At 41.2% G+C, this 27,884-nt stretch overlaps 1 protein-coding gene across 1 annotated transcript; it reads left to right on the top strand.

Moving 5' to 3' along the window:
* The first annotated feature begins 426 nt into the window (after positions 1-426).
* LOC141108542 (red-sensitive opsin) lies at positions 427-19,520 on the top strand. Its single transcript, XM_073600243.1, has 6 exons — positions 427-679; positions 7,672-7,968; positions 10,378-10,546; positions 14,484-14,649; positions 15,221-15,460; positions 17,018-19,520. The coding sequence occupies exons 1-6, from the start codon at positions 571-573 to the stop codon at positions 17,132-17,134; spliced, it is 1,098 nt and encodes a 365-aa protein (XP_073456344.1). The 5' UTR covers positions 427-570; the 3' UTR covers positions 17,135-19,520.
* The last annotated feature ends 8,364 nt before the right edge of the window (positions 19,521-27,884 follow it).

Here is a 27,884-nt window from a genome sequence, read left to right as displayed (position 1 = left end):
AGACGAGAGTGTAGAGCTCAACATCAATTCACAATACAGTGATCTTTATTTTATACACAATTTTCACTTCCTCTAATTAACACAGTGACCCCAATTTCACAAAGTGAAGGGTATTAGCAAATTGACTGACATGGAGAAGATGAGATTAGATTTGGTGGCTAAGAAAGCCCAAGCCTTTCCCCTCCTCCTTTGTCTTTCATTTAAGCAAGCTCTTATCCTGTCACCCAAAGTGTCCAGAAAAGTCAACCTTAACCTGATCAAGTGACGTAAAACCACAGCAAGCAGCAAGAAAGATTGACTGTGGAGAGGAGGGGTGAAGTTAAAACTCCTGCTCCAATTAAGAGATAAAAAGTTTAAGGTGGTTTGAGCTGGGCTGTGGGTGTCTAGGCTAATCCATCTCAGCTCAGTATATAACTAGAGAGAGGTCAACAAATTACCCATCCAAGTGACAGCCAGGAGTATAAAGCAAGAAAGAGAGATTTTGTGGGAGAAAGGGAGAGGTGGTGGGAAGGAATCAGGGGTATTTTATACCAGAGGTGTCAGTTTGGTGGCAAAAGGGATATACAGGTTATGGCTGCAACATGGAATGAAGCTGTATTTGCTGCTCGAAGAAAACATGATGAGGAAGAAACCACAAGAAGTAGTGTTTTCACATATACAAACAGCAACAATACGCGGGGTGAGTAATGGGGGTGGGGGGAATGGGGGGGCAGGAGAAAACTAAAGGTAGCCATTAGACATTAGAGAAAGATCGGTTGTCTACCGGACAACTATTCATTCGGAAAACTGTTTAGCTGATGCCTGAATGAACATACCAGAAAACAATATCTGCCATTAATGTCAGCTTATGCATATTCAAATACACCAACATCTGACGATATGTAACGTCCAATAATGCTTCATCATTTTAAAATACCCTTCTTAAAATGTTTGCCAAGGCATAGGTCTCAAAAAATATCTTTTATCATTGACCAGCATTCACATGAACATGCAACACTCCAAGACAAACAACCAATAAAAAATAGCTTTACCAACTGACTGTTTGGCAGATATCAGTCAGTTTATAATATCTGATACAAATCATTTTTGTCCTAAAAACTTTCTCTAATGTCTATGGGGAAATGTATATGTGTATCTGTGAAAATGACTCTCGTTAGGTTACTTTAGAGTATTAAGTTATTAGTGTTACATCCTTAAACCCACTACAGTTTTTCATTTTGAAGATGTATTACTTACTGAGTATAACCTGGATATTACAAATGTTGATGCGAACGTTAAAAGACAATAACATAATGCAACTACTTATAAAGCAGCTAGACGGCTGTGATCAGGGGAACTCCTGAATAAGGTGATAAAAACTGTGGATGGGTTAAGCAGCCTAAATTTTAATGGCGAGCAAATGCTTTTTGTGTTATATTCTTTTCACTCAGAGATTGTAGGAAGAACCACATGTTCTATTCTTGCCCTGTCATCCCTTTTAGGGACCCAACGAACTGGTCTCTGTGCCCTTTTTTTCTTCATTAAGTGCTACCAGGTCCTTTGAAAAGGTCTACCTTGGGCATTTGTATATTGATCAGATAGTTGGCTGCCTACTTAAGTAGTAAGGCAGCTGATTTAATGCAAGTAAATGCCCTCTATATCTTTCATTAACTCTTGATTTCTAATCTTCTTTCTGAGATATTGATGTACATTGTATACCCTATGCTCTTTTTCTGATCTTTTATTAGAGAACTCAACTTTTCCTAGTCTATATAAATTAGGCTAGATATGACAATCCAAAAGTTGTAGAAAATGACTTGGGAAAGGGGAAGTTATTCCCAGCTTCACCAAGCTATATATCTGTTTATAAAAGCCTAATGTATAGTTTGCTTTTCTCAAGTTCCCATTTCATGGGTAAAATCATTTTCAATAACCCTTTACATTTGTATGTATCCCTGTTTTAAAGAAGTTATAAAGCTTAACCAGGAATAAAGCCTAGCACACCCGATCAGAAAATCATACGAAAAATACTGCTTTCGAAGCGTTCGTTAGTACATAGCTTTTGCCTGAAATTATCTGAAGGGACAAACACGAACATTTTCCTCGTTCGATACCAGATCATGCGATTTTCATTTTATCGGTACAGTTTTTGTCCGAAAATACCATACAAATACAATACATCACTCCAAATTTTTATTGTGTCGTACGAGAATTTTTGTAACTTTAGTAACCTCTTCATTTTTGATATAGACACTAGCATGCAAAAAAAGAAAAAAAAAAAACAGACGATAATTCATCCGATAATCTCATCGTGTGTACGAGGCTTATGTGTCGCCTTTGCAATGTGATAGGGGTTGAGTGAATAACATGAGTGTATGAACAGAACTACCAGCTTTTCCTTTGTAAAACATTTGTTGAATTGACTTTAAATAGAAATACTCCCTGAAGTACAGAATGCAGTGCAGTTTAGGTGCTAGGAATTGTGAATTACCAGCCTTCAACATTTCACAAATAGAAATGAGTACAAGATAAGGAAAGTAAGCATGTTTTTGAATAAACATGGAGGAGTGCCTGCTTATACTTTCCTGCATGCACCAAAGAAACTTTTTAATCAATTTGTGAAGGCTCTGATTTTGTCAAGCTGAGATAGCATTTAAGGTGTGTGTAAAAGTGACCCCTCAATATCACATGACTTGAGAGTCCATTTTGGCACACCTTACATGCTACTGGTGAAGAGCCAGTGACCTTGTCTTTCGCTTCCATATTAGGGAAGTAATGGCTAATAATACCACTTTAGCAGTCTTCTCTGGAAGTATGAAGCACACCTTTCCACACTTACAAGCTGGATCGGAAAAGTACTGAATGTTTAGAATCTGCAGGTAACATTGAGGTTTGCCTAAACCAGCTCTGAATACCCTTCAGATGCTCACTTTAGTTTATATATTTTCTAAGGAATATGGGTCTGTTTGGGAAAGTTTAGACAGATATTCTAAAGGGGAATATGGAGTGTTTGGGTGAACCGCTAACATGCAGTTTAATTGCTAGGTATGTTCCAGTACCCATGCTGGTCATATTTTTTCTCTCCAATCACATGAGCATGAACGTCCTGTTGAGCAGAATATTCTTGTTAGTAAATGGAGCCTCACTGAGCGTAATCCGGGGATAAGGGGTAGGTACCATCATCCTTAGTTATTGGATATTGGAAAGAGAGGGAAGTGCCTGGGGCTGCTCCAAACATGCTCCTCAGCACTAAAAAGTCAAGGACTATCTGGGTACCCAAGGATTAAGCCCGTTTAAAAAAAAAGTACAATTTATTAAAGAACAGACATGGTTAAAAACAGTTAGTACAAAAGTACATACAGTGTGCACGCAAAACCATGCACAGTAATGAAAGCAGGTGATAAGCAAATAAACCCCAATGAAGGGGAACTGACATGTGTATCCTGATGAGATCCTGAGGATCGTCAGCTTTCAGTGTCCCTGTTCACCTTTGTGAATTCTGGCTCCCCAGTTGCATTCTTCATAATGTAAAATAAAAATCATTTAAAGAAAGTGGGGACCCCTCATAGTGGCCAGAGCAAATGTAATAACCCAGGAACTCAGTGCACAGATCTCACTAATGAAGTACTAGAGAGATGAAAGTACTGCCAGTTGGTTTTAACTTGAAATAGTAGATGGTTGGTGCTAGAACCTTAAGTACATAATGCTTTTATACTTTGGATTAATTGAAACTATACTGATGGTATCCCAATGGTCCATGGTTGCATGTGGGCTGCTTCCGTCAGCGTTGGAACTGCCAAAGAAACCTTGGGATGTGAAAGTAATACGTAATACACGAATCTAAAGATCAAAATGCCACACCAAAGTATTAGGGTTTTCATTTCAATAAGCGCAATAAATAATGCATTTTGGTGGGCACCCATCACACCCTTCATCAGGGCTTAAAAAGATATAGAATCAGCTAGTATGGACTCAAACTGTAATTTAAACTCTGTATTGGAAGAACTTGGTGACATTCAGCAGCTGGTTTAAGCTACCAGCTACATTGCCGAGTTCCTCCAAACTACATTTTGTACTCTAATACTTTGGCATGGTGCTTTAATCTTCAGATTTAAGTTGGTTTTAACTATTCAACATTCAGCAAAAACAGAAATATCAGTCAGACTGATCCCATTACAAAACAAATGAAAAAAAAAAAAAAATAATGCACACACTGCATTTATCCATATCCAAAAGTCATTTGTCACTTTTCATCACCGAAGAGCAGTTAGACGAAGGAAAGATAAATTCTGATTGGTTACCTAGTGCGCTACCTAGTTCATTATACTTTTCTTTATTAGATAAGTCTCTAATTCTTCACGATCTGTCTCTCCTCTGATGACCTCCTGCACTTTCTGCTTATGTTAATGCTGCCATCTGTTTCAGTGTGTGTTCAGCCCAATTCAGCAGGAAATCTTTTGGCACTCAGCAACCAGTGCAGGCAATTCAGAGACCAGGAAAAAAAAACAGTTTGGGACATTTTACGGCAGCAAATCCACAGAGAAATGCTAAAAAGTATACTATTACACAGAATTCACATTTTTCTCCAGTATATCCAGTGCATTCATTTTGGGTGGAATTTTTTTTTTTTAAATAATGCACCATAACTCTAACCAATAGGCCCAGGCCGTTCTACAATTTTATGTAGTTACTGCAATAGGGTGGACCTAGCATTGGATATCTCTTTTCATTGAGTGTGGGATGAAACCCATGCAAACTTTAGGTAGGTAATGTCGTATTCAAACCGACAACGCTAATGCTGCCAGGCAGAGGTACTAACCGATAAGCCAATGCTTTTGTCTAAAAGCAATGTTTAATGTGATTTTCAAATTTTACTTACTTGCTATCCTGCTCTTTGCCTTTCTGCCTATTATATCTCATATACAAAATTGAAAATGCTCTCCATAGTGGCTGTTACTGTATTTGGGAAGGTTGTAAGTATCATATGCTCAAATTGTTTTATCATGCTTTAGGTCCTCTTCTTCCACTATAACCAGGCAGTCTTGTACATATTACTTATAACATTCAAGTGAAAGATATAACACCAACAGGTCAGAAAAAAATAAAAAAAATTCAAAAACTGAATCACTGTGTTGGAAAAAGGATCACCCCCCTTGTGTTAGTATTTTGTGAAACCACTTTTTGCTTTAATTACAGCCTTTAGTCTGTTGGGATTTGTCTCTACTAAGTTTCCACATCTAGACTTTGCAATATTTGCCTACTCTTCTATGCAGAACTGCTCAAGTTCATTTAGATTTGATGGTGACCGTTTGTAGACTGCAGTCTTTGAATTACAGACCAGTTAGCCTAACATCAATAGTATGTAAACTCTTGGAGGGGATGATAAGGGACTATATACAAGATTTTAGTAATGAGAACGGTATCATTAGCAGTAATCAGCATGGATTCATGAAGAATCGTTCTCGCCAAACCAATCTATTAAACTTCTATGAGGAGGTGAGTTGCCATCTAGATAAAGGAAGGCCCGTAGACGTGGTGTATCTGGATTTTGCAAAAGCATTTGGCACAGTTCCCCATAAACATTTACTGTACAAAAGAAGGTCTGTTGGCATGGACCATTGGGTGAGTACATGGATTGAAAACTGGCTACAAGGGCGAGTTCAGAGGGTGGTGATATATGGGGAGTACTCGGAATGGTCAGGGGTGGGTAGTGGGGCCCCCCTGGGTTCTGTGCTGGGACCAATCCTGTTTAATTTGTTCATAAACGACCTGGAGGATGGGGTAAACAGTTCAATCTCTGTATAAGCTAAGCAGGGCAATAACCTCTCTGCAGGATGTGGAAACCTTGCAAAAAGATCTGGGGTGGGCAACTACATGGCAAATGAGGTTCAATGTAGAAAAATGTAAAATAATCATTTGGGTGGCAAAAATATGAATGCAATCTATACACTGGGGGGAGAACCTCTGGGGGAATCTAGGATGGAAAAGGGCCTGGGGGTCCTAGTAGATGATAGGCTCAGCAAAGGCATGCAATGCCAAGCTGCTGCTAACAAAGCAAACAGAATATTGACATGCATTAAAAAGGGATTCATTTCAGAGATAAAACGATAATTCTCCCGCTCTACAAGACTCTGGTCGGGCCGTACCTGGATTATGCTGTCCAGTTCTGGGCTCCAGTCCTCAGGAAGGATGTACTGGAAATGGAGCGAGTACAAAGAAGGGCAACAAAGCTAATAAAGGATCTGGAGGATATTAGTTATGAGGAAAGGTTGCGAGCACTGAACTTATTCTCTCTGGAGAAGAGACACTTGAGAGGGGATATGATTTCAATATACAAATACCATACTGGTGACCCCACAATAGGGATAAAACTTTTTCACAGAAGGGAGTTTAACAAGACTTGTGGCCACTCATTAAAATTAGAAGAAAAGAGGTTTAACCTTAAACTATTTAGAGGGTTCTTTACTGTAAAAGCGGCAAGGATGTGGAATTCCCTTCCACAGGCGGTGGTCTCAGTGGGGAGCATCGATAGTTTCAAAAAACTATTAGATAAGCGCCTGAACGACTGCAACATACAGGGATATACAATGTAATACTGACACATAATCACACACATAGGTTGGACTTGATGGATTTGTGTCTTTTTTCAACCTCACCTACTATGTAACTATGTCATTCCACATATTTTTAATGGGGTTTAAGTCTGGGCTCTGACTAAGCCATGCAAGGACATTCACCCTTTTCTCCTGCAACCACTGTGTGGTCATTTTTGATGTGCGCATTGGGTCATTGTCATATTGGAAGGTAAACCATTTTGCCCCATCCATTTTTCCTTCTATCCTGACAAGTGTTCCAGTCCCTGCTGCAGAGAAACGCCCCCATAACAGGATATTACCACCTCCATACTTTACTGTAGGAATGGTGTTATTTGGATGGTGTTATTTGGATGGTGAGCTTTATTGGATTTTTGCCAGACATATCATTTGGTGTTGAGGCCAAATAATTAAATTTTAGTCGCATCTGATCATACCCCCTTTACTAGGTGGCCTCAGAATCTTTGAGGTGCGTTTTGGCAAAGCTCAGTCATGATTGCATGTGGCCTTTCTTGAGGAGTGGCTTTATTCTTGCACCCTCCCATTCAAGCCACATCTGTGGAGAATTTGTGATATTGTTGTCACATGCACACAATGACCACTCTTTGTCATAAATTCCTGCAACTGCTTCAGAGTTGCTGTAGGCCTCTTAGTAGCCTCTCTGGCCAGTCAAGTTTGTGTGCCATAGAGAAGGTAATTAGTTACACCTGATTGAGTTTACAAGTCATTTTTAAGAGAGGGGTGATCCTTTTTCCAACTCAGTGATTCTCTTTTTGAATTTGTTTTATTTTTTCTGATATGTTGGTGTTATATATTTTACTTGGATGTTAATTAAGTAAATACAGTTAGATAAAACAAAAACGGTGTCTGTCTTTATTTCAGGCTGCAAAAAGCAACAGAATGTGATTATTTTAAAGTGTGTGTGTACAAAGTTTTTTTTTAGAATATAAACTTGTTTGATAAGGCTATTTGCATTCACATATACATGTATATCTAAAAAATTGCAAACAATACATTTTCTCTTATATTACATCATAAAATAGTGGGAGTTGAGGTTGTAATGTCTATCCAGTCTAACTATTTTCTTTATCATTTGCAGGTCCCTTTGAAGGTCCAAATTATCACATTGCACCTAGATGGGCCTACAATGTCACCACACTCTGGATGATATTTGTAGTTATAGCATCTGTTTTAACCAATGGAATTGTCTTAGTAGCTACATTTAAGTTTAAAAAGCTTCGACACCCTCTGAACTGGATCTTGATGAACTTGGCTATTGCTGATCTTGGGGAGACTCTCATTGCCAGCAGCATTAGTGTCATCAACCAAATTTTTGGTTACTTTGTCCTTGGCCATCCCCTATGTGTGATTGAAGGGTACACTGTTTCAGTGTGTGGTAAGTCTTCAAGGAGTATTACAATGAAAGGTTGTGCAGTTCTTGGTAAAGTGATGAGCTGTTAGTAGTTTTGTTCATTTTTTTGTATATGCAGTGTTTGCAAATTTCCAGAAAACTTACCTGATTGTCAGCAGTTTAAAGAGGAGCTGCAGTCTGCTCACATAATTTGTAATAAAAACATCTTTGCCATTCTCAAGCTTCCCTCCAACCACTTTGCATATTATTTTATATATACTGTGATTCTGTACTTGCCAAATATGCTGCAGAAATCTCCCTCCACTGAGTCTGGCTGCAACCATTTTAACTGTGGGCAGCTGAAGCTGCTGCCTGTTCACTTCCTGGATTTACACACCTCCACACCCTGCACACCTCCAGCTCTGCAGCTCTCAATGGCCCTCTTATGACTCATTCCTCCTTTCTTCCTGGCAAACTCTCAGGAGAGTGAGAGAGGGGGCTGTGCATGATGTCAAATACTTAGACTAATGACCAGACAACAAAACAGGAAGTGGGCTGTATAAGGTATTTACTGGCAGAAAAAAAATGTTTTACTATCCAAAGTAAAAAAAAAAACAAGAAGATTTATTAGATGGAAAGATGAAAAAATATGAAAAAATGACTGAAGGTTTGCTTTAAAGTGGAGGGCCACCCTGAAAAAAAAAATTACACCAAAAATCCTAAAAAAAATAAAAAAAAAAAAAACTTAAAAAAAAAAATGTTTTTAAACTTACCTAAACCCTTGTTGCTAGGCAGTCTTCCTAATCTGCCTCTTCCTTTTCCGCGGTGTCTTCTGCTCCTCGGTGAGCGGCCCCGTTGTCTTCTGGGAACTGTGTGTGTTCCCAGAACACCACGGAGCCATTCACAGAGCGCCGCGCCACTCGCCCGTGCCCAGTAGGAAACTGGCAGTGAAGCCGCAAGGCTCCACTGCCTGTTTCCCTTACCTAGGATGGCGGTGCCGGGACCTGAGAGCCGAGGGACGGGTCGGCCTCGGGCGGCCGACATCGTGGGCACCCAGGACAGGTAAGTACTTATTTAAAGTCAGCAGGTACAGTGTTTGTAGCTGCTGACTTTTAATTTTTAAATAAATCCCACTTTAAGTTACAGGGCTTACAGATGAAGGCTCTCTATGCATTGTATCTGAAATGATCATATGTCATAACCCAGTCAAATGCGTTGACAGGGAAGATGCTGACAAGAGTTAACAGCTACTCTTATACTGTCCAGTCAGCAGGCTGGGGATGTAGAGAGGACACCACTGCATTCCTTAAAGAATAACTAAACTTTTGGTACAGTTGTGCCTTAAGTTATCCCCCAACCCCACAGAGTGCATTCTGCCTGGTAGAACACTCTCCTTGTTCCAGCAAACTTCACCGTGCAGTCATGCCCAGCATTGAACATCATTTGCAAGGAGAGTACCCTGGCTGGGTCCTCTTTGTATTGTGCTAATTATTCCTGTGCATGAGCCATACTTGGCTGAAGGCTGCCATGGGAATGAACAGATCTGTGGTGCATGTGCGCAGTAGGAAGGGGACCCAGCAAGGTCATTTTCCTTGCAGCGCTGGGCAAGACTGCAAAGTGAGGATTTTTGGAGGAAGGTACGTATTCTACTGGAGAGTCTAAATTTAGGGGAGTGGGGATTTGATCAGAAGTACAGATATGCTTTAACTGTTAGCTTTGTCATCCACTATTCTTTTCTGTATGACAGGCTTGTGTAAGTCTTTTGGGCCTGAATGGACTCTGTGCATTCCAGTCAAGTTCCTTCACCCCAAACTCGCTCATCCATGTCTTTATGGACCTTGCTTTGTGCTTTTCTGAACAGTCATGTTGGAACAGGACGGGTCTATCCCCAAACTGTTCTCACAAAGTTGGGAGCATGAAATTGTCCAAAATGTCCTGGTATGCTGACACCTTAAGAGTTCCCTTCACTGGAACTAAGGAGCCAAGCCCAACCCCTGAAAAACAACCCCACAGCATAATTCCTCTCTCCACCAAATTCATTGGACCAAAGCAAAGTCCATAAAGACATGGCCGAGCGAGTTTGGGGTGGAAGAACTTGACTAGCCTGCACAGAGTCCTGACCTCAACCTGATAGAACACCTTTGGGATGAATTAGAGCGGAGACTGTGAGTCAAGCCTTCTTGTCCAAAATCAGTGCCTGACCTCACAAATGCGCTTCTGGAAGAATGGTCAAACATTCCCATAGACAAACTCCTAAACCTTGTGGACAGCCTTCCCAGAAGAGTTGAAGCTGTTATAGCTGCAAAGGGTGAGCCAACACAATGTTGAACCCTACGGACTAAGACTGGGATGCCATTAAAATTCATGTGCGTGAAAAGGCAGGCTTCACAATACTTTTGACAATATAATGTAGATATGTCTAGAATCATGTCTAAATTATTGATCTTTCTACAGGTATCACTGGACTATGGTCATTAACAGTAATTGCTTGGGAGAGATGGTTCGTTGTGTGCAAACCCTTTGGTAACATTAAGTTTGATGGAAAACTGGCTGCTGGTGGAATAGCATTCTCTTGGCTTTGGTCAGCAGGCTGGTGTGCACCTCCAATATTCGGCTGGAGCAGGTAATATCTTCAGACATAAACACTACACACAAATGTAGCCCATTGTTTGCTTCAAGTCGAACTCAGTTAAATAAATTTCAGGTGCATCAAAACAAAAAAAGCATTCAAAGCTTTACAAGTTTTTTTCTTTAAAAGGCAAAAGAATCACATTTTACTTGCAGAGAAGGATCCTTACTCTCAGCATTGAAGCAGTGGTCTCTCTGCAGAGGTCCAGCATGCTAATTGGTAACAGCTAGAGCTCTCAAATCAGCAGGGAGTATGATCTTTGCTGATTGCAGAGCTATACTGTAGATCTAACAGATAGCTGTGGCTGTTTTGACATCTGCAGAAAGATTACTGCTGTCACACAGAGAGCAAAGGTCCTTCTCTACATTATGCTAGCAGGGGACTGGCTTTTCTATTCATTTTGTGTTTCTTTCCTAAAGAAAACAAATTGTAAAATTTTGAACACCTTTTTCTTTAACACACCTGGTGGAATGTATTTGTCTGATGAAAGTTTTTTTTTAACAAAAAAGTTTATTTAGGTTTTTACAGAACAAACAATCTATATTGGGTTGAACAACAATACAGACATCTTAGAAAGTATTCCTACCATTCTTAATAGATGTAGAGATTTAACAGCAAAAGCATCAACACATGAAGATAAGTTTTGCGTCAGATTTCAACAAGATATTACAGGCATACTCAGTACGGTATCATCTAAGGTAGAGGTGTGGGTGGTCAGCCTGATCACCCTTGGCAGATACACTCCTATCTCATATTCACCAAAAGAGACATAGAAACATGATGGGAGGGGGTTTGTGTCAGGTATAGTGGGGATTGACCCACACACCTCAGTCAATAGTTAGATGTTTTGCCTTCACCCATGCCTCCCAAATCTTCCCAATTTTTTGGTGGCAATTTCTTCCCATGTATGTCATTTTATATAGTGGCAATGCTGTATTTACCAATGACTGCCAGAGCTGTCTGGTGGGTGGTTGAGATTGATTCCACTGTAGTAAGATTGCTTTCCTAGCATATAATGTGGTGTAGAAGACAAACAGCTTTTTCCCCCATTTTCCCTCAAGGAAGTCGCAGAAGAGGGATCGGGCTGTAGGGGATCTTCAGTTTCCCAATGGAATTCATATCGGCAAGTACATTTTTCCAAAAGTCCTCCACTCCAGGGCAGGACCAGACCACATGGAAAAAATCAGCATTATCTGAGCCACATCTAGCGCATCTCGCTGATCTATCAGGATAGATTCTAGCTAGGCGAACTGGAGAGTAGTATGCACGGTGGAGAAACTTCAACTGCATGAACCTATCTCTAGCCGAGATTGTAAGGGGTAAAAATTGCTGAATTCCCTCCTCCCAGTCCTCGTCTGTCAGCTCCGGAACATCCCTCCGCCACAACTCGCAGAGTTGGGAGACTCTAGATGTGTCAAGGGACGCAAACATATTGTAGAGTGCGGACAGTGTTTTCCCTTTATCTGGATATTTAAGTGTAACCTCCAGAGGTGACCCATCTAGAGTTAGCGGATCAGGGAATTAGGACCTGAAAGCATGGCGCAACTGAAGGAACCTAAAAAACATGGGATTCGGGAGGTCTTTATCTCTTTTCAAGGCATCAAAAGGAAATTAGTTGTCCCTGGGATACTATATCCCCAAGGGTCGTGACCTCATATCTAGCCCACACGATCGGATCAGGGATGGAACGAAAGTGAGACAAATTGGGGTTGCCCCACAAGGGGGTTGCTGGGGACCAATCCCTGGGCCCCGTGAGCTGTTTTTGAACTGTATCCCACACCTTAAGGGTCATTCTCATGGGGAGAGTCACATGGAGGTTGGACCTAGGGCCTCTGTACACCAGATTTCCCAGCTCTGCATATGAACCAATCAATGCTGCTTCAGTGGTGCAAGCAGGGTTGGTTGGGTCTTCTGAGAGCCACCATTTTACCGTTACTAAGACCGCCGCCCAGTAATATTTCAGGAAGCAGTGCAATGCTAGTCCCCCCAATGTACCTGGTAATTGTAAAGTTGATCTAGCTATTCTAGGAGCCTTCCCATTCCAAATAAATGAGGTAATGATACTGTCCAAGCGTCTAAAGAAGGATATCGGTATAGAGACCGGGGTTTGTCTGAATATATAAGTAAATTTGGGTAATACTGACATTTTTATTAAGTTAACTTGGCCGACTGGTGTTAGGGGTAGAGATTTCCAGGTGGCGCGTCTTTGGATAAGTGATGGACCACTGGGTTTAAGTTGTCTGATGAAAGTTTAATTGGGCTTTAAAAAGATGCATATCTTGTCTTCATGTTGCAGACATAATGGGATTTATTTACTAAAACTGGAGAGGGTGAAATCTGGTACATCTCTGCATAGAAACCAATCAGCTTCCAGGTTTTATTGCCAAAGCTTAATTGAACAAGCTGAAGTTAGAAGCTGATTTGCACCAGATTCTGAGTGCACCAGTTTTAGTAAATCTACCCCAATTTGCCCAGATGTGTTGACTTACTTATATCTGACAAATGCAGTACAAATGTCAGAAATTTTGGAGGTTGCTCTGATGTAGCTTAATTGGCACCAGCCCTTACTACAGATCTTTCACATTTATCATAGCAAGATAATGGTATCTGCACATATTATATCTAAGTATCTAGGGAAGTCTTTCTCAAAATTTGTAAGGTGGAGGAACCCTTCACATAACATTCTGGTCTCAAGGAATCCCTGCTAAAAATGACTATATCTACAGCTCATGGTACATTAGTGTGATGGCCACTGGGGAGAATGCTCCTTACATTTGTGGTCATTGGGAACGTTTCTCTCCTACAAATAGCTAAAAAGATCATAGTTGTTAGTGGCTAATTATCTGAGATATGGAAATTGCTCATTGCCCAAAGAACCCCTAGCAATCTTTGGAGGAACTCTAGGGTTCCAAGGTACAAACAAGGCCAAGGATAAATCCAAGGAAAATAACAAGCTTAACTTACCGACCAGCTCGCAGACAACCAATTAAACCCGTCTTACAGTATGCGTTAAAGGTTCCAAGGTAACCCAGGTTTAGAAAGGCTGATCTAGGGAATGCTGACATTGCTTTTGTGACGTAAGATGTGCTGCTGCATACTTTTTTTAACTTTCAGGCCATACTAATCATGAGTCGGCCTTCATTGACCCTGTGGATGGACATTCCCAAACGTGGACAGAGTTTTTTTCAGTAATTGATTATTTGGGGTGATCGAGAAGGAATTTGTAGAGGTTATTTATTCCAGGGGATAGTTTACAATATTTGAAAGGGTGCACACTACAACCATAAGCACAGCATATCCTCCATGTCTGTATGGTGTAGAGCAGAGGTCTCCAAACTGCAGCCCGGGGGCCAGATGCAGCCCTTTGCTTGCATGTATCTGGCCCCTGGGGCACTGTTTCATCCACTGATACAAACAATGTGACACAAATCCCCCCACTGACACCAATGAAGGGACACAATTCCTTCCAATTACGCCAACGATGGGGTACTATTCCTCAAAATAAAACCAACAATTGGGCACAATTTCTCCCATTGACACCAACAATGGGGCCGAATTACATCAATGATGGGCCACAATTCCTCCCAGTGACACCAACGATGGGGCACAATTACTCCCACTGAAACAAACAATATGGAATTATTTTTTCTCACTGAAGTCAGGACCTTTTCTACTCCCAATGGCCACAGTCTGAACCCCCTAAAGTCCGAAGGACAGTAAACTGGTACTTTGTTTAGAAACCCCTGGTGTAGAGCACTTCATATGCAGTATAGATGAAGATATAAACATTCATTCATTCATTCATTGACTTAATTAACAAAACTTTTCAAAAGAACAATCTTGCATCTGTAGTGTGCACATGTTATTGCAGCCTGGAGTTCACGCAGTATGGGCTGCAACCTATTTCACATCTTCTAATGTTTTTCTACAGATACTGGCCCCATGGCTTGAAGACATCTTGTGGTCCAGATGTGTTCAGTGGTAACAGTGATCCCGGAGTTCAGTCTTACATGATGGTGCTCATGATCACTTGTTGCATAATTCCTCTGGCAATCATCGTCCTTTGTTACATACACGTTTGGTGGGCCATTAGAAAGGTGAGCAAAGCTAGTATTAGAGCCATATAGCACAAAAAAAGTAATCTTAATTATTATTTAAGGCATACTTGGCTGTCACTAGAATATGTTTATTTCATCAGTATATATGCTTAAGAGAACATGAAGCTTGTTAGGGACTGAAGAGACAAAGTTGGAAACGGTGACTAGTGTGAAAGTTATGTCCTAGTGCGATATAATATTGAAGCCAGGGAGGATAATAATTGTTACCCGGTCATAACATTTGGACACCCTAATATTTGAAGCTTCATGAGTTCCATGGTCAAGTCATTTATAAGGAAGGTTTGAACCGCGCAGAATAGGACATGGTTTGTTTGCTAAACCACAACACAACCTGTTACCTGGAAAAAATCAGCAATAAATGCAACACTGATCTATACAGCCTGATTTAGAACATTTTTCAGATCCTTCAATTAGTCTTCATGCGTGCAATTCAGCAGCAAAACACAAATGTCTGCCAAAAGCCTTTAAAGTGTTTTACAGTTGAAAACACCACTGCCAAGCTTTTATTGGGACCACAAGTAAGTTTTTTAAAAATCTTCCCGTCTTCTAGGTAGCCCAGCAGCAGAAGGAGTCTGAATCCACCCAGAAGGCTGAACGTGAGGTCTCAAGGATGGTAGTTGTCATGATCATGGCTTACTGCTTTTGTTGGGGGCCGTACACATTTTTTGCCTGCTTTGCTGCCGCCAACCCGGGCTACAGTTTCCATCCCTTGGCTGCCTCGTTACCTGCCTATTTTGCCAAGAGTGCCACCATTTACAACCCCGTCATTTACGTCTTCATGAACAGACAGGTTGGTGCATTGGGGAAAATTGAGGAAAATATGCTAAGTCATTCATCCTCTACAGCAGAAAATCAATGTAACTGTAGAAAACGGTAATGTCTCCTGTATCAGTGCCTGGGCCTAGCAGCCACTTGCTAGGTAAGGATGCTGAAACAGGGTTAAAGGACACATGCCCCCTCCATACCCGGAAGTGCTGACTTTTCTTTACAGCTGCGATGGAGCAATGAGATGTGAAGAGTGCAGATAAAGTAAGTATATAAGGGTGTCTGGGGATGCCCTTTACAGATACACTGTTACTTTTCCCCCATAGGCAAAGCGACAGTGTCTATTTGAAATGACTCTGTCACTTAAAGGATAAGTTCGCTTTTTTAAAAAAATTAATAAATGCCCATCTTTTTTGCAGGTAAAAAAAATGTGCATTTATTATTTTTTTACTTGGAGCCTGGAAAGGCCTGTGAATTAATGACGTGGCTGAGTGGGTCCGCCCGCTGTCACTGGGGAGGGGGGGGGGAGGTGGAGCAGCTGCAGCTGCTGGAACATGTTACATGTTCTACCCTAAATATGTAACATTTTCCATAAGGTGAACATATCCTTTAAAAACAACACACTTTAAAACTGATTTACTAAAGCCAAATTGACTCTGCACTTTGCAAGAGCAGTTGCTCCAGAGCTTAGCAAATGAGCAGAAGCTCTGCTAACTTCCATCATCCAATTATGTGCAAGCAAAAAGGCTGTTTTTTTTTTTTCCTTGCATGTGATTGAGTATTCTTTGCAACAGTCTAGTTGCCTTTAACCCTCTTATATTTACCTGACCCAGTGCCTGTTCATGGAATCTTTGCTCTGTTGCTCAGCAAAGTGGCCCAAAGGATCTACCCTCCCAGAAACTCCAGGAGGTGATAGGAAAACCTCTCCAATGGGGGTATAGACAAAAACACACCACAATTTTAGTTGAGTAAGGGAGAGTAATGGTGCCCATACACTAGACGAAAAATAGTTTGAAAATCTGTAATTTGGACAGTTTGTTTTTCGTCCCGTTAATGGGCACAAATCGAGATCTGGTTGTGACTCAAAAAAAAATCAAAGGAAACCATGTGATTAATGCTCTTCATATTGAATCTTATGTCATGGTTGTGAACTGTTGATCCATGGAATTGTAATGCAGTTTCTGTGAAAATAAAGAATTTATAAAAAAAAAATAAAATCAGAAGCCATAAAAACGAGAAACGGACTCATTTATGTCCATTGAACAATTTATCGTTCGAAATTCGGTCAATACATGATGGCAATATGGTTTGCTCTCACGACTGTGTGTTCGGTTTTCAAAAACGCGTTTGAAGGATTTTTAGACTGGTGTGTGGCTAGCATTAGAACTTCTGACAATGTTTACTACTGCAGTCTGTGTCTTAATTTAATGTTGACACTTGCCCTATTTTTTGCCTTAGTGTCACAGGGGGAACATTTCCCCGTAGGGTGTAGAGATAGATACACAAACTTAAAACAAATTTTAACAAAAAAAAAAAAACTTTGTGATATCTAATGAAGACCTGTTTTTGTTACTTCCTTTAGTTCCGGAACTGCATCTATCAATTACTTGGCAAAAAAGTTGAAGATGGCTCAGAACTTTCTTCGACATCTCGGACGGAAGTATCCTCAGTTTCCAATTCTACCGTGTCACCTGCATAACTTCCCAGGGACATCCCTCCTCGAATTTCCTAGTCCCATATTTCTGCACATATTGTATATATTTGATTGCAGGAGCAGCTATGGGTAACTCTCCTACCTACACATGCATGATCATTATTTGTATCTATATGTCCATTTTCACTACATATTGTCACTTCATACTGTGACTGTAATATTTTTTTTCATTATTATAATATTCTAGTAACTGGCCTGAATATTGTCTATTAAAATATAAATCAAAGAAGTATTATGGGCAGCGGGACTGTCCAAAGTGTGACTTCAATAACTGAACAATACTTGTTGTACTAGGAACTGGAACATAAATAAACCTATTCTTAAAAAAAATATGGGGACTCCCATTGCTGACTGCCTTCTGAAAATGTAGGTTGCCCAGTTGCTCCGGTAAACCCTTGGGTTAAGTACTTTCTGAATCCCTGACATGGAATTTTGCAGTCCAGGAAAAAGTCAGAAGTCCTGCAGGCTTATACTAAGTAAAAGGCACAGGGTATTAAAGCCAGAGGTCAGCATGAGAATCGAGCAAGTTGCATTTTCAGAATAGGAGCTCAGCAATGGTAACCTTATTGTTTTACTCCTTTAAGTCAAGTGGGTGGTTTTGTGAAAATAAATGTAGTGAAGGAGCATACATACAATGTAAGGATGATATTTGAGAAGGGGAGGTTGCTTTAGATACCCCCTTGATGTTTTGCTGCTATATAAAACTTTAAAAGTTTAACTGTAATGATATTTATGTGATCATAATATTCTTTGGCTTGTCTTAGTGAGTATGTTTAGAGTAATGTTTCCCGACTAATTACAATATGAATAGCAATTGTCTACCATGTTTGTTTTAACATATAAAGTTTAGCAAATAAAAAAGTGATGTAATTAGAACAACAAGAAAATTATCAGTGCAATTTACAAACTAAATTGAACAATCTCAGTAAGGTTTGGCCAAATGCTCTGCGACCGTGTAAGATGCAGGCAGGAATGGCAGATCTTCGTGAGCCTCTGCGGCGGATAGTGTCCTGACAATAGGCCTGACTGGTGTATGCCTAACTTTTATTTCTCTACAATAAATATAGAGTGTGGTGAATATGAGTGATATATTATGAAGTGGTTTGGGTGCACACTGTTCTAGCACTCAGCTTTTTTCTTATTTCAAAGAAAGCAGCGATGTGCTGTGAACAAAAGGCAGCTCTAAGAACAGATGGTCAGTAACAAGTAAATGCTCTGCTTGAAATACCCCAACTTAAAAAAGACCCTATCAACATAACATTTAAAAAATGCAAATTCAATGAACCCCAAAACACTACCTCTAAAAAAAAAAAAAAAAGCAGCAAAAAAATATCAGTTTAATCTTAAAATACAGAGCCTATCAACCTAAAAGAGAAAACAATACCCAACTCCCCCCCCCAAATAAAAACCCCCAAAATAGGATAGGACAGCAGCTAACAGTGACCGCTGACATCAACTCAAAAAAATCATTAAACATTCTGTAATGTACCTGCATTTTAATTGAAATTATCTTTTTGCAGCCCCTTGTACAACAGAACTCATATTAGGGGAGGGAGAAGCAGATGAAGGATCACATCTGTAACGAAAGCTCCAAGATATGCATAACTGATTGCATAGGTTAAGAAGTACAGATCTGAAGCTACCCAAAGGCACCTTGAGATGCCTGCTATTTGATGGTGGTGACAGTTTTAAGCACCAAGAGCACAGGTATACTAAAAGACTTCTGTCCGAAAATGTTGACTGAACTTCTAAAAATGTAGACGTTAAAGAGGAACTTCATTCCCCTTGATTGAGGCTTCATTCCCCTCCACCAGCGTCATCACTTTTGATTGTCCAGCATGCGCCTTAGGGACCTGGTAGGGCCCTGTGGGGTACATGTGTCAAGTGGTGCATGCAAATGTGCTAAAAAAAAAGAGGTTCCGGACCCAAAGCCCAGCAGAACTCTTCAGCACATCTGCACAATGTAATTCTTGCTTAGGTGAAAAAGGAGGAAATGTAGGCCCGCAGCACAAAAAAGTATAATATATATATATGTGTGTGTATGCAAACACGATCAATGAACTTCTATTATTTGCTCCCTTTTGGTCTTTTAAATATACCATAAAAAAGCGTTTTTGTATATCTCACCAAAAAAAATAATCCTGCCAAAAATACAGTATTGTCCTGTGCTCTGTGTACTCTGCAGTGTCATCTCAAGCATTGATATCCAATTCTTTCTGTGAACTACAGAACACTTTCCCCTATGTTATGGAGTTGATGATAATGGGAAGTGTTCTATTACATTTTCACTCTAGGACAGGAAGTGTGTTACTGGCAGGATCACCAAATAAAAATAAAGGGGGGGGGGAGCCTGAAAAAAGAAAACAAGTCTTTGTATTACTGTAAGTTTTCTGATATATTTGCAATAAAAATTATTAAACCAGAAAAAATAAAACAAATGCAGCCTCTATATCTATAGACTGGTAAGCTGTAATATATTAGATTTTAGTTTTTGGGTTTAGATACACTTTAATATTGTATATTTTCTCATTAAGAATTCCGCTGATCTTGTTTGCTGATGATGTCACTTCCGGTTTACAGAAGACTTAAAGGCGTCAAATTAAAAAAAATTTACAGCATTCAAAACAGCCAAACTTAAAAACCACCTACACAGAATTCAATTCCCTAGACTCACATTAGAACAGGCAAAGCAACTAGACGCCCCCATCAGCCAAGACGATATATCTGAAGCAATGTCCCAACTAGCTAAATCCAAGGCCCCCGGACTAGATGGCCTGCCACTAGAATTCTACACTGCATTCCCTGAAATACTAGTCCCGAAATTGCAAAAACTATACCAACAAATATTTGAACATAAATCACTCCCTCCATCAATGCAGGAAGCACAGATAATAGTTTTACCTAAACCAGGAAAAGACCTCAGATACCCCGAATCCTACCGCCCTATCTCACTACTTCAAGTGGATATTAAGATACTGGCCAAAATTCTAGCATCCCGCCTAAATAAAGTTATTCTTTCCTTAATACACCCAGACCAAACCGGCTTTATGCCCGGGAAAAATACGGCCATGAATATAAGAAGACTTTTTCTAAATATTCCAGCACAACACGATAATCGAGGTACCAGAGTAGTGGTGGCCCTAGACACAGCAAAGGCCTTTGACTCAGTGGAGTGGCCTTTTCTATGGGAATGTCTACAGGAATATGGATTCGGTCCCAATTTTATACAGTGGGTACAAATACTCTACCAGTCACCAAAAGCACGGGTTTTCGTCAATGGTTGTATGTCGGAGCAATTCCCCCTAGAGAGGGGCACACGCCAGGGGTGTCCCCTCTCTCCACTGCTATATGCCCTGGCTGCGGAACCATTGGCCATAGCTATAAGAGCTGACATAGACATAGTGGGTCTCAGAATAGGCGACTATATAGAGAAGATCGGACTTTACGCTGATGACACGATACTCTATTTAGCGGATCAGGGCCCATCACTTCAAGCAGCTCTAGACACAATAGACAAAATGGGGAAATTCTCAGGCCTACGGATAAATTGGGAAAAATCACAGATACTCCCTATAGACCATTTTCCCCCAAATAATATACACCCAGAACTACCATTAGTCAGAGTAAACACTATCAAATATCTAGGGGTACTGGTTACAAGAGACTTACGCGAATATACAACCAATAACATAGAGCCATTGTTTAACATGATAAAAACCAAAACGCAAGCATGGTCCAAACTACCTCTGGGAGTAATGGGGAGGATAAATATCATAAAAATGATTATCCTACCTAAGATCCTCTACATGGTATGGCATGCCCCACTATACATCCCCATAGGGATTTTCAAAAAAATGGAATCAATTTTGAACACCTTTGTCTGGGGGCATCAAAGACATAAGGTAGCTTGGAATGTCCTTAAAAACCCTACAGATATGGGGGGAACATCTCTGCCAGATCTGCAGGAATACTACATAGCGGCACAACTGTCACATATACACCACTACCATAATAATGAAAGACAAAGATACAGTACACTAGTAGCGAGTAGCCAAGACAGTCCCTTATCTACCCCTCTTCAAACTATACTACGAGGGGGTCAGGTTCATAGGAAAGGTCCACAATTTAATGACGGGTTACTTAAACATCATCAACGAATATGGGGACTGGCCCAGAAAAAACTTAAAATAGGGAATATCCACACGCACACTCCTTTATGGGCTAACGACCAGCTTGTGGAACTCAAAAAAATCCCAGACCCTATTGTGTGGGCCAGATATGGAATTATATACCTGCACCAAGTAATGGCAAGCGCTAGGCCCAAAGCGTTTCAAACTCTTAAGGAAGAATACTCTATTCCGCAACAATTATTCTTTAAGTACCTACAACTCCGACATGCCTTACGTTCTCAATTCAGAAACGAAAGTAGCATCTTGGAATATCCCCAAATCCTGGATATAATTATGGGAGCCGATTCGCAAAAATTGATATCTAACCTTTACTACTCCATAAGATTACCCAGAATTAGAGAAGTGATACAAAAAGCCAAAACAAGATGGGAAAGAGATATAGGAGCCATTGGTGAATCAGACTGGGAGGAAATTCTAGAAAATGTTAAAGTAACATCTCCAAAACTGTCTGACAGGCTAACACAGACATACATCATTCACCAAGCATACCTTACACCTAACATAATAAGGAAATTTCAACCTACACGGCCCGTAGTATGTCCTCACTGCCAGGCAGAGAGGGGTAGCTTCTTTCACTTAATCTGGGAATGCACTATTATTCAAACATACTGGAGTCAAGTGATCAAATTCTTACACGACCAAATGGGTTCCCCTGTGGTGCTAGATCCAAAACTGTGCATACTCGGTCTTCTTCCAGACGTGGATATTGATAAATACCAAGCCACATTTATATCTGAAGTCCTGTTTATGGCCAGGAAAGTGATTGCTAAGACTTGGATGCAGAACATAACCCCCACCATAACAAGCTGGAAGAGGGATGTTAACAATTCCCTCCCATACAAGCAGTTGATCTGCAAACACAGGGGAAACAGTCACAAATACTCAAGGATATGGGACGGATGGCTGGGAGACGGGGAGACATGTGTATAGTAATGCGTGAAAACAAGAATATCAACACCTAATAACCAAAACGCACAACTATATAATAAACGTTCCAACTCAGTCTGTTAGAACTTTACAGAGCTATTAACAATAGAAATATCTTTGCTATGCAATGCCAGCCTTGTAAGGCGCTGATGTATGTAATCGTACCACATGTGATAATATTGTATGTATCTATGCATAGACCTCAAATGTGCTGTATAAATTTATGCCTAATTTCAATAAAGACTATTTTCCCAAAAAAAAAAAAAAAAACAGCCAAACTTGGCGTTTTGAATGCTTTTAAGTGCAAAGGGACCCCAGATCCCACCATAAAGAGTACCTGTCACTGACTATTACTATCACAAGGGATGTTTACATTCCTTTTGACAGCAATAAAAGTGATCATAATTATTTTTTTTTAGGGGACAGTGTAAAAAATAAATAAATAAGAAAAAATAATAATTTCAAAGCGCCCCATCCCTTCGTGCTCGCGCGCAGAAGAGAACGCATACGTAAGTCACGCCTGCAAATGTAAACGGTGTTCAAACCACACATGTGAGGTATGGCCGCGATCGTTAGAGCGAGAGCAATAATTCTAGCACAAGACTTCCTCTATCTCTAAATTGGTAACCTGTAGACATTTTTAAAGCGTCGCCTATAGAGATTTTTAAGTACCCTAGTTTGTTGCCATTCCACGAGAGTGCGCAATTTTAAAGCATGACATGTTAGGCATCTTTTTTTCTTGACGTAACATCATCTTTCACATTACACAAAAAAATTGGGCTAACTTTACTGCTTAGTTCTTTTTTTAATTCATGAAAGGGTATTTCTTCCCAAAAAAATTGCACTTGAAAGACCGCTGCGCAAAAACATTGTACCATAAAATATTGCAATGATCGCCATTTTATTCTCTAGGGTCTCTGCTAAAATATATATATATTGTGTAGGGGTTCTAAATAATTTTCTAGCAAAAAAAAAAAAAAATACAGATCTTAACCTGTAGGCAATAAATGTCAGAAAAAGGCTTAGGCATGAAGGGGTTAAGTGTTTTTATGCAGAGAAATCAGCAGTTACAACAATGCAGTATTCTTCCTCCAAAGTTCAGTTCCATACAGCAAGGCATTTATATATATCACTTAGGGCAGAACAATAATGCAGAGCTTACATACGGGAGGCTGCTCAAGAAATGCTTCCTTAAACATGTAAGCACAGAAATATTGTATACATATGTTCATGTGCGCTCTGTCAGCTCAAACAGAGAGAAATTGGTGATTAATCTACTCTCTATAGTGGGAAGTCCATGCATGAGAGTTCAAATGCAGCAAGAGGTGTGTAGATGGTCACAGATGGGCAGTATCTGGATGGCTGCCGGCTCATAAATGCTGCACTTTGAATGGCTGTAGAGAAGACTGCAGATAAACAGGTACAACTTATGTTGGAGGATTTGTTGTATCACCTGAGGCCAGTCCCTGCACTGCGGATATGGAAGGGTTTACAACCACAACCTGAGGATTGCCGAGAGTGGGAGGGGTTATATGAGGGTCCTGACAGCTCTCTTCTCCAGTGTCCAATCACCTGAAGGGAGCCGCATATAACCCGTCATCTAAGACTACGTTTTCTATTCTCTATGATCAAGAAAACGCTCTGCACTTTACCACTTTTTTAAATTTTTTTTTATTGTCATTTGAGGATCTTTAGACAACAATAAAATAAATACAAAAGCAAAAATAGCAATTTTTAAACCTTTTGGTACATGATTGTGTGTGCGATCTCTTCAATTCAACCAACAGATATGGCCAGCAATAACCTGTCCCCTCTCCAGTGCACCCTGTCCTACAGAAGGAAGGGCGTGGCTGGTTGCTATGGGTTACAACACGTGTTCAGTTATTATAGCAAACTTTTTGTTTTTTCCCTGTGTGAACGAAAAAACATTTTCTCATTTTTCCCATGAGAAGAGTTTATGATTCCTGAAGGTGATTAAAGCTGAACTCCGGGAATAAAACTTTATTCAAAATCTATCCCTCAAAGGATAGAATTCCACTTTGTATGCGTGAAATGTCTTTGCAAGATATTACCTTACAGCATTGTAACTGTGCTGTACAGAGAGCAGAGCTGTGGGAGGGGCCCAGAAGGCTCCACCCACTACCAGAGGGAGCGGAGACAAGACCTGTCACCCTACACAAGGGGAGAGAGAGCAGAGCTGTGGGAGGGGCCCCAGCAGAATCCACCAACTACAGGAGGGGGCGGAGACAAGACCTGTCACCCTACACAAGGGGAGAGAGAGCAGAGCTGTGGGAGGGACCCCGGCAGAATCCACCTACTACAGGAGGGGGCGGAGACAAGACCTGTCACCCTACACAAGGAGAGAGAGAGCAGAGCTGTGGGAGGGGCCCCAGCAGAATCCACCTACTACAGAAGGGGGCGGAGAAAAAACCTGTCACCCTACACAAGGAAAGAGAGAGCAGAGCTGTGGGAGGGGCCCCGGCAGAATCCACCTACTACAGGAGGGGGCGGAGACAAGACCTGTCACCCTACACAAGGGGAGAGAGAGCAGAGCTGTGGGAGGGGCCCCAGCAGAATCCGCCTACTACAGAAGGGGGCGGAGACAAGACCTGTCACCCTACACAAGGAGAGAGCAGAGCTGTGGGAGGGGCCCCAGCAGAATCCACCTACTACAGGAGGGGGCGGAGACAAGACCTGTCACCCTACACAAGGAGAGAGAGAGCAGAGCTGTGGGAGGGACCCCAGCAGAATCCACCTACTACAGGAGGGGGCGGAGACAAGACCTGTCACCCTACACAAGGAGAGAGAGAGAGAGCAGAGCTGTGGGAGGGGCCCCAGCAGAATCCACCCACTACAGGAGGAGGCGGAGACCAAGGAGAGACAGCAGAGCTTTGGAAGGGGCCAGCAGGCTTCACCCACTTAAGTAGGAGCAGATACAAGTCCAGTCACCCTGCACAAGGAGAGAGAGCTGTGGGAGGGGCCAAGCAGGATCCACCCACTACAGGGTGGAGACCAGAACAGTCCGCGTGTACAGAGATCTTTGGGAGGGGCCAAACAGGCTTCACCCATTACGGGGGGGGGGGGTGTGGAGACAAGATTAGTCACCTTGCACAAGGAAAGTTAGCAGAGCTGTGTGAGGAGCCCAACAGGCTCCACCCACTAAAGGGGAATGCAAAGACAAGATCAGTCCTGCAGCAGAGCTGTGGGAGGTCCACTACAGGAGGGAGGCGGACACAAGACCAGTCCCCTTCCGCACGGTAAGAAAGCAGCAGTGGGTGGTGGGAGAGAGAGAGAGAGAGAAAGGGAGAGAGATATCTCCTTAAGGCTGGGTTCACACTATGCGTGGTGTGGGGCACAGCAGGGGTCCGGTGCGTCCCCACTCACTGTTTCAGGTACAAATTTTTACCTGAATTCGGCCCTAAAACAAAGCCAAATACGCACAGGACCCTTCTGCAGTGCGCTCTGCGGCCACCCAGGAGATGTGTGAACAGGCTCCATTGAGAGCTGGTCAGTCTCCTGTCATGCGTTTTGAATGCGGAGAAACCCTCATCCAATTCGCATCAGTGTGAACCCAGCCAGCAAGTCCATTTGCTACAGAAACCTCTGTTCAATCCTAACCACCATATAATGGAAAAATCAGACATTGTGGCAAAACAGGCCTATCGCATCTGCCACCCCAACAAAAGATCATCGGTTACTGACAAACAACCATGAAGGGCACCAATAGTCAGACATGGGATATCTACATGATGTGTATATACTGGTTTATAAGAAATGGACAATAGACCCATATGTGTCAATGTGAATGTAAGGATTACAAGCATAAAGCGCTGTGATATATATTGTTCTTGTACAACGTCCAAAACAAAGGATAAAAAGAAAAAAATTAAAATAAAGAACAAAAAAAACAAAGGCTACACTTATCTCTCCAAATATGTATTTACGTTTTGCAGTCTTTTTCCAGCAGTATTATAAATGTGTGCAGTAATACACAAGTAATCATGACAGCTGTGTCTCACTTACTGGCTGATGATCAGGGAGCGCTCGTTATCCTCACATAAAGAAAACCTGTTGATCACCATCCAACACCAGTGCAATCCAATGACACCGCCCACAGTATTGAAATCCACCCCTACAGTGTATGTCAGCCTCATTCTGTCCTTGTACATTTAGGGCTCTTTCCATGGGTGGTGGGGAAGAATGCAGGGCTCAGTCCTGCTAAATGCTAATATTATGGCTGGACAGGGATGTATACATGCTGCGGACACGATGCTTTGCATATTTTTTTTTCTACTCCGGTTGCAGAGTTTGACAGGCAGCACCGCCCATTGTGATCAACTGGGACAAACACTTGGCTTGCAGTTGTGGCGCAGTCCCACAATGTAAGATTGGCATTCAGCAAAAACAGGTGTTAGGACGTGGCAGTAGCATCTCCTGAACGCCTGCCAGCCATTGCTATACCAAGCTCTGAAAAGAGATCCACCAAGGCTTGGCTGAAAGATTGCGGCCTGCGTTTTATTTTGGTGGGCTGCCCCTACCCACAGAAACACGGGTAAAGAAGTCCCAGACCCATTTTTTTAAATCAAGCAAGATTGAATCGCATAGAGCTGCAGCATCCTGAGGTTTTGCCCATGTGTGGGGGTGCCATTTCAAGTTAATGGCACCCCCTGTGCATCTGCTAAGGAGCAGCACGTTTTGCCTGCAGGTCCAGAATGCACGTGATTTTGTGAATGTCCCTGACCTGTACAAGGGTGACCCTAACCTAATGTATCTAGTGCACCATTACCAAGCTCCATGTTTTAATCCCCTTAATACCAGCAGCTTCTTCATTTATAACAATTTTAAAAATGTAGCAGAAAAGAAACGGGATCAGTTTGGGGTGTCTACTTTCCAAAAAGGAGTAATTTCAGTTTTTTGTTTTTTGTTTTTTTTTCCCCCAGTCTTGGCATTTCCATTTGATATGTTTTATAATTGAAAGTAAGAGAACAAGTTTAGTTTTCAAATGTCTTTTGATTTTTTTTTTTTTTTTCATTAATATAACCTAGTAATTAATAAATACCACCAAAAGAAAGCTCTATCTAAATAAATTATATAAAATTCATTTGGGTACAGTGTTGTATGGCAGAGTTACTGTCAGTCAAAGTATAACAACACTGAAAATGGCTTGGTAAGGAGGGGGTGAAATATGCCGTATTGAAGTGGGTAAACAAACAGCAAATATTTCTAAGCTGTATTCACATTATAGCATTTCATAAACGCACGACGAATACGACAAAGTAGCTCATGCTCCTTTTTAAGCTTTGCTTGTTTTGCCACGTTTGTCACACATCTGAGTTGCTGTGTTTTGGGTACATAAACAATGAATAGTACGAAATTCCTGCAAAATCTCACAATTTTGCACATGTTCAGGAAATGCTATAGTGTTAATGCGGTCTTAGAAACCGACCAAAACCAGACTTTAGAATCTTTTTGTAATCTTTGAGAAAAGGTCATTTCACGTTGAGTCCTGGTTCACACTTGTGCGCAACAAATTCTGTGCGGAATCCGCACCACATCCCATTCATTCGTACCGCTGCGCGTTTGTATGTTAAGTTAACGACACTCCCAAATCAGTGTAG

Source organism: Aquarana catesbeiana, linkage group LG09, assembly GCF_042186555.1.
Source record: "Aquarana catesbeiana isolate 2022-GZ linkage group LG09, ASM4218655v1, whole genome shotgun sequence".
Taxonomy (NCBI): Eukaryota; Metazoa; Chordata; class Amphibia; order Anura; family Ranidae; genus Aquarana; species Aquarana catesbeiana.
Note: the sequence above shows the minus strand (reverse complement) of the source record. Positions and strands in the feature narration are given on the sequence as shown.

Excerpts from the sequence above, each read along its gene's own strand:
- LOC141108542 (XM_073600243.1), top strand. The coding sequence starts at position 571 with ATGGCTGCAACATGGAATGAAGCTGTATTTGCTGCTCGAAGAAAACAT. Across the intron at positions 680-7,671 it reads AAACAGCAACAATACGCGGG|GTCCCTTTGAAGGTCCAAAT; the intron begins GTGAGTAATGGG and ends TATCATTTGCAG. Across the intron at positions 14,650-15,220 it reads TTTGGTGGGCCATTAGAAAG|GTAGCCCAGCAGCAGAAGGA; the intron begins GTGAGCAAAGCT and ends CCCGTCTTCTAG.